General features: G+C 41.4%; 1 protein-coding gene across 1 annotated transcript in view; it reads left to right on the plus strand.

Moving 5' to 3' along the window:
• Positions 1 to 9,697, plus strand: part of LOC102772611 (serine/threonine-protein kinase DCLK1) — a 274,904-nt gene that overhangs the window by 388 nt on the left and 264,819 nt on the right. The window contains exon 2 of the mRNA XM_006752677.2: positions 5,857 to 6,251. Within this exon, the coding sequence (XP_006752740.1) occupies positions 5,857 to 6,251 (395 nt within the window). The remainder of the gene's footprint in view (positions 1 to 5,856; positions 6,252 to 9,697) is intronic.

Genomic DNA, 9,697 nt, shown 5'->3' on the forward strand with positions numbered 1-9,697 from the left:
TGCGGGGCGCTGAGGTCAGGACGGACGCCTGGCTTGGTCGGCCGCCGCCCGGTCCGCTGTTCCTAGAAAGGCGCTTCCAGTCTGGCAGCCCGGCCCGGACGGGGCTGTGTGTGCGGGCGGCCCCCAGGCTGCTGGCACCTGCCTCTTTTGTCTGGTGCCACCGGGCTAAAAACGGGGAGTCGGACGAGCATGCCCTCACCGCCGCCTCAGCTTTCGCTGTGTTGTTAGTGGGAAGGCGAGACAAGGCGGAGGAGCTGGGCTAGGTGTTTGTCATTGTCATAACTCGCCACGAATGAAGAGCAGGTCTGCGCCTAGAAGGAGTGACTGGGCCAGGCCTCTTATTGTGTGCTCTCCTGCCGCCCGGGAGGGTGGTGTGTGCTGGAAGATAGAGCGATCTGTGCTGCAGTGTGGGTGTTGTAAGCACATTTGCAGGGCCTCAAGTTCTTTCGGGGACAGTGAGGCTGCTTATATACAAATTAGTACCTGCAGTGCTAAAAGCACTTGGAGAGGAACCGGCAATTTCCTCCTAGAGGGAGCACAAGCACAGCCCCGCATTGCCCCACAAAATGCATAACCCATGGACATGGACAATAGGGTGGTAAAGGCCTGATGGGAGGCATGGTGGAAGGGGGGAGGAGGAGATCTGTAATACTGCTAACAATAAAAAATAATAACAATTAAAAAAAAAGAGGCTGGCCCCAACTGGTTTGGCTCAGTGGATAGAATGTCGGCCTGCGGACTCAAGGGTCCCAGGTTCGGTTCCTGTCAGTGGCATGTGCCTTGGTTGCGGGCACATACCCAGTAGGGTGTGTGCAGGAGGCGGCTGATTGATGTTTCTCTCTCATCGATGTTTCTAGCTCTCTACCCCTTCCCTTCCTCTCAGTAAAAAAATCAATAAAATATATTTTTTAAAAAAGAGGCTGCATTTGCAAATCAGTTGTGCTAGGAATCCCTGCTGGGTTTGGCAAGGAGATGCTGGTAGGAGATGGAGCAGGTGAAAGGTTTCATTCAAACCAGCTCCTCTCCACACCTGTGAATGCATGTCCACATTATGGTGTACACTGCAGACTGTTCCCAGAATACGTTTTATGAATGTTCCCAAATAAATCGCCTTTGAAAGGAAAAGGAAAGTAAGCCAGCGTTTTAACTATGAAATGTCAATGGATGTGGGCTGGGAGGGATTTTAAGAGACGTTATATGTAGGAACATTATGAAGGATCCACATGCAGCCTGTGATGTTTTCGTCCAGGGTGGTGCCTGCATTCTGAAGGTGTGTGTGGCCTCTAATTCTAGCCTGTCCATCCACCTGCACTCTAATCCACTGGCAGGAATATGCATTGAGACTTCCAGGTGCAGCATCAATTTAGATGTGGTAGTATTTATGACAAATTATGTCTTGGTGTGTGTGTGTGTGTGTGTGTGTGTGTGTGCGCGCGTGTGCGCGGGCGCTGTATGAGGGGGAATCTTGGAAACAGAAACTTATGAGCTCATCTAGAGGATGAACACAGGTTCCTCAAAATGGTGAGAAGTCCCACAGAATAATGGAGGATGCTGATTTGTTGGCCTGGAAAAGTTTATAGGAAAATCTGGATAAGATCCATGATCCCCTTCTTCCCCACCCACATGTGTGATCTTTGTGGCTAAGGCAGTGTAGATACTTTCTTGGCACCACAAATGTGTGGCTTAGGCCTTAGCTACCTATGGTCTGCAAACACGTGGCTGTGTGCTTTAGCCAGCTCCCTGTGCAGAAAGTGGGAGCTTGTAGAGGCCCAGGGAATCTTCTTGGTTCAAATATATGACTAAGCCCATGGAGAGCTGAGCCAGCCATGGCAAGGGAAACACACCTATTTTGATGCCTACTGGTACCTGTAATCTTGAAAATGATTTCAGTTTGAGTGTGGCTTTTCTTTGTCACCAACATCAGTGCCTACTATTGGGCAGCCTCAGTGAAGGACAGTAGAAGATATGTATGGTCTCTGCCCTGATTGAACGTGTAGTCCAGTTTGAGGATATGTGCAAATAAAACAAAATCAACTTTTTTTTTCTATTTATTTACGTTTTTTTTTTTCATTTGCTGTGGTATTCTTGGCTTTAAAAGCCTGTTCCTTTAAGGAATTCCAGTAATTGCTACAATTTTTGGTCTTTGCAAATTGCGACTCAACAAGAGCCCTTTAAAACTAGATTTGCATTCTCTGGTAGTACATCTGTGCCATCCTTTGCTAGGGTCCTATTTGTTTTCTTTGGGTTCATATAGATTTGGGGAAAAATCTTAGGGTTTGAGGGATGATCACTGGCTTTAAAAAGAAACAAAATATTCAAAAGCCAATCTGACCTTTATGATTTACAAAGTTTGATGAGTTTAGTGAATTGGCATGAGTACTGGCAGTATCATCTTCCCAACCTCATTTTAGGAAACAAAGAACTCCTTTTAAAAACAAATTTATTTTAAAAAGTAGGAGTATTTATGATACCATGGGCAAAATATTGGTTCTGCTATTAAAGTAATAGCTGCCGGAAGGATGGGATAATTGTTTTGTAAGGATATAACTTCAAAATCAATGAAACCAATTCATATCTACCTATATATGCTATAACTTTTCCTGGAAAATACAAATGAAGAGGCATGAGGTAGTTTTCATATTTGGAAGAAAAAATTACATTCCAGATTTATTTATTTTTATTTTTTAAAATATATTTTATTGATTTTCCACAGAGAGGAAGGGAGAGGGATAGAGAGTTAGAAACATCGATGAGAGAGAAACATCGATAAGCCGCCTCCTGCACATCTCCTACTGGGGATGTGCCCGCAACCAAGGTACATGCCCTTGACCGGAATCAAACCTGGGACCCTTCAGTCCACAGGCTGACGCTCTATCCACTGAGCCAAACCGGTTTTGGCTACACTCCAGATTTAAATCACACTCCACTGCCTCCTGCTCCACCCAGTTGGGGTCAGCAATAGACTAATGAGCAGGTGAAGGAAGACATTAGAGGCCTGCTGATCACTGTCTCCTCTTCAGAGGTCTTCAGCAGTTAAGTAACCTGCCCAAGGTCACAAAGCTAGTTAGGAGTGAGGGCTTAAAAAAGTCCCTACTTTACATGCCTGAAGGGTCTAATCTCAGGGGGTCTAGGCCTCTAGGACAAGAGAGTATGGGGCAGCAAGGAATGAGTGCCAGTTTCAGAGTCATTCAGAGAAAACCTGGGTTTAAATCACAACTCCCTCAGTTATGACTTTGGGACCCTGGGTATATCCCATATTCACCCTCAGTTACAATATTACCTACCTCATTGGGTCATCATGAGATTTAGAAGAGAATATTTAGCATATTACACAACTGATTGCTGAGTAATAGTGTCGGGCACATAGGAGACATTTAATAAATATTACCTTTTCCCACTTCATTCTTTTCAGAGGGCACATGCTTTTGACCATAAATTTTTTTTAAAAAATAAATTTTATTGATTTTTTTACAGAGAGGAAGGGAGAGAGATAGAGAGTTAGAAACATCAATGAGAGAGAAACATCGATGAGAGAGAAACATTGATCAGCTGCCTCCTGCACATCTCCTACTGGGGATGTGCCTGCAACCAACATACATGCCCTTGACTGGAATCGAACCTGGGATCTTTCAGTCCGCAGGCCGACGCTCTATCCACTGAGCCAAACCGGTTTCGGCAACCATAAATTTTTAGCCAATGAATCAGAGGTCATGGAAAGGTCAGGGAGGCTTTGCAGATATTTTGGTTAGTTTGGACTGACCTTGGGAAAGGGGACATCATCCCTGTGGTGGGATTTCGGGAGCACTCATAGGTTGTTGCCCTAAATTTTCCATTACCTGTATATTTTATTTCAACATTCCTGAAATTTTGTCTTTAGAACTTCTTTTGTTTGAATTCAGAGGTTTTTCCCCCTTTTCTAGATTGACCTGGTAAAACATGGATCCCCCAAAAGGGATAACACCAAAAGCCTTTATCAACTAAACCCTTAACTTAGCAAGGATGAACTGGTTCCAGCAGCTTGCTGATAACAAAGGCTCTACAGAAAGTAAAATGGGGACCATAGAGTGCAAGCATACCTTTCAGAAGGTCATGAGTGGAAATCAGGAGGACTCACCAGGAGCCTTCCTTACCAGAAGGCAGAGATTCTATTCCCACTAGTTCTTTCTTTGACAGAGTGAGGAACAGAAATACAAATATTAATACTTATCACATACTAGTTACTATCTTAAGTGCTTCATGATTAATATTAACTCTGAAGTAGGCACGATTATCATTTCCATACTTGGTTAAGGAAATTGAGGCTTGAAGATGTTGACCAATTTGCATAGCTAGTACCGGGTCAAGTCTGGATCCACATCTTGATTGCCTCAAAGACAGAGAGAGCCTGAGTGGAAGGCAATTTGAGAATGAGTCCTTAACAGTGAATTTTTTGCATTTCTTGTGGTTCTATGGGTCTCATATACAGTTTATAAATATATATTGTGACATATTTATGCATTTCAGTTCTCTACTATGTTTTGAAACTTTATTTGCTATTTTTTCATGTCTGAGCCCTATGATCCTTTCTTCTTCTTGTTGTTTTCATTGATCTTCTCTCCCTTCTCTTTCTCTTCCTCCTTTTTCTTGTTTTTTAATCCAATTTTTCTGAAGCATTAAATGTAAGTAAATGAGTTATGGTGAATTCAGGTTTTAAAATAATTTCTGTTGAATATGTGAGTATGTTGGAAAATCTTAAGTTGGTAAAATTTACAGATTGATTCCATTTGCTCTCCATCTGGCCTTGAGGACCATAAACACTAAGTAATGTAGACAATCTGATTATGAAATGCTGCCCACTGTCTTTTTCTCCTGGCCCACCACCTCTCTTTAGCTCAGTGGTTCCCAACCTTTGTTTTAGCCATGCCCCATCTAAGCATCTCTAAAATCCTGATGCTCCTCCACTCCCCCGTAACATATAATTGTTCTTATTCCAAATGTGAACTCCTATTCACATGGAGGAAGCCTGAAAGCCCATTGGTCTAAAAAACTTCCAAAAACATGACATCCATGAAAGAGAAAAATAAAAGAACGAAAGGATGGTTGAAGTACTGAGGAAGAAATCACTGAGAAGTTGTGAAAAAAAAATAGTAATATGAAACGACATGAAAAACTAGCAAATAAAGTTTCAAAACATAGTAGAGAACTGAAATGCATAAATATGTCACAATATATATTTATAAACTGTATATGAGACCCCTAGAACCACAAGAAATGCAAAAAATTCACTGTTAAGGACTCATTCTCAAATTGTCCCCCTTAAAAATCAAATTGCCCCCCTGTGGGGTGAGTGCCCCAGGTTGGGAACCACTGCTTTAGCTGAATGGTGGTGTGAAAGCTGACTTCCTGCCTGCCATCAGGATTAGCACACTGCCCTGCAGGCAGCCTGGAGCTTCGGAGTCAGGCAAACCTGGGTCAGTGTTCTTGGTTCAAGCATTTCTCATCTGGCTTACGTTGGTAAATTTAGGAGAATTTTTTCCTCTGTTTTGGTTTCTTCATCCATAGATAGGAATCATAATAGTTTGAAAGGTTTGCTGTGACTATTGGAAATAATAGCTGTTCAAAGCCTGATATGTTGTTAGGTGGTCTGTACAGAGGAGCTGTTTCTAATAAAACTAAAGTTGATTAATAAGCTATTCACACTGGGCCTGCCTCTTCCTTTTCTTTGCCGTCTTCTTTCTCTCCCAACTTGATAATTCATATGAAATATATCATCATTTCTAGCACTGTTTCCACCAACTGCTCTCAAGTTGAGTCTCTCAAATCATGATCTTAAATAATATAAGTATGTGTCTCTCTTTTTGTTGCTGTGCCTCATAGATTCAACTTGAACTGCGTCATGTCCTTTGGCAGAGACATGGAGCTGGAGCACTTTGATGAGCGGGATAAGGCTCAGAGATACAGCAGAGGGTCACGGGTGAATGGGCTGCCCAGTCCCACACATAGTGCCCACTGCAGCTTTTACAGAACCCGCACGCTGCAGACGCTCAGCTCCGAGAAGAAGGCCAAGAAAGTTCGTTTCTATCGAAATGGAGATCGGTACTTTAAAGGGATTGTGTATGCCATCTCCCCAGACCGGTTCCGATCTTTTGATGCCCTGCTGGCTGATTTGACCCGAACTCTGTCGGATAATGTGAATTTGCCCCAGGGAGTGAGAACAATCTACACCATTGATGGACTCAAGAAGATTTCCAGCCTGGACCAACTGGTGGAAGGTGAGCATTATGAGATAGCTCCCCAGTGACCTTGAAGAACAGTTCTCACATTTCCACATTGCTCGAGCCAGCTCCCACTTGATCTTTAAGAGCAGCATTCTGCCTTGTGGTGCTGATTCTTATTGTTTCACACATTTTCGAGTTCACATTGCTGTACTTACCATAGTGTAAAAAGAAAAGAAAAAAAACCTAGTGGTATTAGGTCAGCTAGCTCATGGTAATGAGCTAAGGGAATAAGTGTCTTAATTCTACAGCATACTATATATTTTTTTCTCACATCTATGGTACATTAATTTTAAGAGTCCATGTTTATATCTTTAATCATATAGCTCATCTTCATTTCAAGATAAAAATTGAGCTCTTGCTATCACATCAGAAAGTGCTTGAACTAAAAATAATGAATTGATCATGAAATTTTAGAGTTGAAAGGAATCTTAAATAGGTACCAAACCCATTAATTTTATCATGGGAGACTGAGGTCCAGAACATTCAAGTGACATGTCTGTGGTTAAATACTAGTTAGTGGTGATGTTGGACCAAAAATTAGTTTTCCTGGCAATTCTTTTCAATATGATGCTTCCTTTTAAGTTTTAAAGGCTTGTTATCTTTCTGTGGTGTTTGAGGATATAAAGGAATTGATCTTTCCAGTTTATTTTTTAAGTACAATTTAGGTTAACAGTAATTATCTGTTTAGATGTGAAACTAGGATTCTGGGTCCACTGGTGAGGCTTAGTGTCTTGTGCAAGCAGAGTGTTTCTTATTTTGAGCTACTCACTCCCAGCCTGTTAAAATTTCACCTTAGAAATTTTAAGCAAAGGAAAATGGCTTAGAAAGAAATAACTGGCATTAAATTCAAGCTAAGGTGTAAAACAAGATAGCTGATCCTCTTTGGAGAGTAGGTTTTTCTAAGATTGAGGTATCAAGGTCCTGGTGAAGTAATACACAGCACAAAAGAATGTGGAAAGGAAGTTTGAAGGTTGGAAGTGCTTGATTTCACCTTTACTCCAGATATATTTGCCCAGGCTCTGTTGTCTTATTGGATCCCAGAGGCATCCCTTGCAAGTACTGATCTCTCTCTCTGGTGCAGATAACAGGAAGCATCTTTTTCATCCTTGCCTACCTCCCTTCCCTGCCTACCTCCCTTCCCCCTCATGCAGTTTTGGATTGCTCTGCCCTGACCACACACAGGCAAGCCCTCTTGTCCTCCTTTGGAGGCAGTTATAGAATGAGACACCACTAATTAGCTCTGTTGTCTTATTGGATCCCAGAGGCATCCCTTGCAAGTACTGATCTCTCTCTCTGGTGCAGATAAAAGGAAGCATCTTTTTCATCCTTGCCTACCTCCCTTCCCTGCCCTGCTCGCTTCCCCCTCATGCAGTTTTGGATTGCTCTGCCCTGACCACACACAGGCAAGCCCTCTTGTCCTCCTTTGGAGGCAGAGTTTGTATGTGATTCAAGGATGAGGGCTTCTGTGTCTTTCTCCTATTTTCCTTCCCTTTACCCCTTGGCAGTCATGCCAGTGCAGTCACAGTATGACTGGACTTGCGAGGGTGTGGAGGAGCCTGGCTCTGGTGTGTTTATTTTGTGGGAATTCATATCTCTTTTTGATAATTTGTCATCCTGCCAAGATGCCTGTAGACTTGGCCTTTTCCTTCTATTCAGATGTTGGAACTTCCAGTAAATTAAAGGGGAAGAATGAACATGAAATCTTTCTGTATCAGTGTTGTCCTTTTCATGACCTTGGAAAATACAAGGATAAAGAAAGCATTTGATGAGATATCCCAAGGGATATGGATAAAGATCAAATGCAAAGTCAGGTACATGGCTTGTCACCAGACTATCCCTTTGAGGGCTGATGGTATTGCAGGGAAAATATGCCAAGATCTCAAAGCACATAAGCACATGCTAAGAAAGCCAGGACTGATTTCTCACTCTGTTCTAGAATCACATGTGCAATATCTCTGATGGGAGGGGCACTTCAATCATACCCTCCCTTTTCCCACCCCCAAGACTCATCTTTATTGAGATATTCCCAGGATTCCTATCTATTAAGAAGAGGGTGTGGGAGATGGGAAATGACAACAGTACTTTACACTCAGGGGCCAACAAAGTCATGGCTTGCTTCCCACAACTCTGGCAGTTTTTTAACACAAAAGAATGCCTGCTCTGAGAGACTGCTGTCCTGACTGAAAATAATAATGATAACTCACCACTATTGAGCATGTGTCTTGCATACATGAACACGTTTAATTCTCAGTGATTATAGGAGGTGCTGTTATCACCCTAATGTTAAGATATGAAAAGTGAGGCACAGTGTGATTAAGTGATCTGCTCAAAGTCACACAGCAAGAAATGGTAGGGTTAGAGTTTCAACCCAGGAAAGCTGGTGCCAGAGCTTGAGTTCATAACTGCCACTAATTGGATACTGAGTGAGGTAGTCATAATGGCTTTTAAATAAAATTTTATTGTATTAGCTTCTTCTTGAAAACAAATGTTTTAAACCTTGACTTCATTTCAGGAATGACAGATACTGTTCCGAGAAACACTTTAATATTTTCATTTGCCTCCAGATATATATATTTTTTTGCTCTTTTTATATAGTATACATTTTATTCGTTTGTACTAATACATACTCATATTACAAAGGCAATTTAGTACAAGAATCTTTCTTTCAATATTTGAATCATCTGAATAACATACAACTGTACATTAAAAAAAAAATCCTCATTTGGATAACAAAAAGACAAGCTAAACAATAAAAAATTTTCTTTTCTTACAGGTAGACATTGAAGTGGACCTAATTCGGTTTTCTTTTTAAAAGCCTCCAAAGACAAATGCAGCTAAAAACCTAATTAAAATGAATACAAAATTTGTTTACTGAACTACTGGTCTCCGGCACCATTTTCTGTTTTCTGCTGTTTTGATGCAGGTTCTTCTTTGTTTCTTCTCTTGCTCTTTTTACTGGTCCAGATGCACCATTTTCATCATGTTCATCTTCACTATCAAATTTAGTTTTCTTGCCCTGGAACTGTACTTTTCCTTTAGCAGACCCAGTCTGGGCAACTTTATTTCCCTTTCCTTTTCCTTTAAATCTGCGACCTAGAGAGGCAATTGAGAAATCAGTGAAGAAATGTTTTAAACATCTTGTTGGTCTTTGAACACCTATTATACTTTTTACTCAAGCAAACGAGTAAATATCCTAACTCTCAGAAAAAAGTAAGAATAACCTTTTGACTTCCATTTGTTGAGGGATTCTTGTTGATCATCTATGATTTTTTTCAATGCTTCTTTTTCCACATCTCCATCTAGTACTTCCCATGTCACTTCTTTGTTCTTTAATTGAAGGTTACCATTATTTGCATCTTTGGCTTTATCCAGTGCTTCCTTAGCTTTTTCTTTAAATAGAATTATTCCCTACATCAAAGACAAGAAGACACACACTAAAG

The sequence above is a fragment of the Myotis davidii genome, unplaced genomic scaffold, assembly GCF_000327345.1.
Source record: "Myotis davidii unplaced genomic scaffold, ASM32734v1 scaffold810, whole genome shotgun sequence".
In the NCBI taxonomy this organism is placed as follows: Eukaryota; Metazoa; Chordata; class Mammalia; order Chiroptera; family Vespertilionidae; genus Myotis; species Myotis davidii.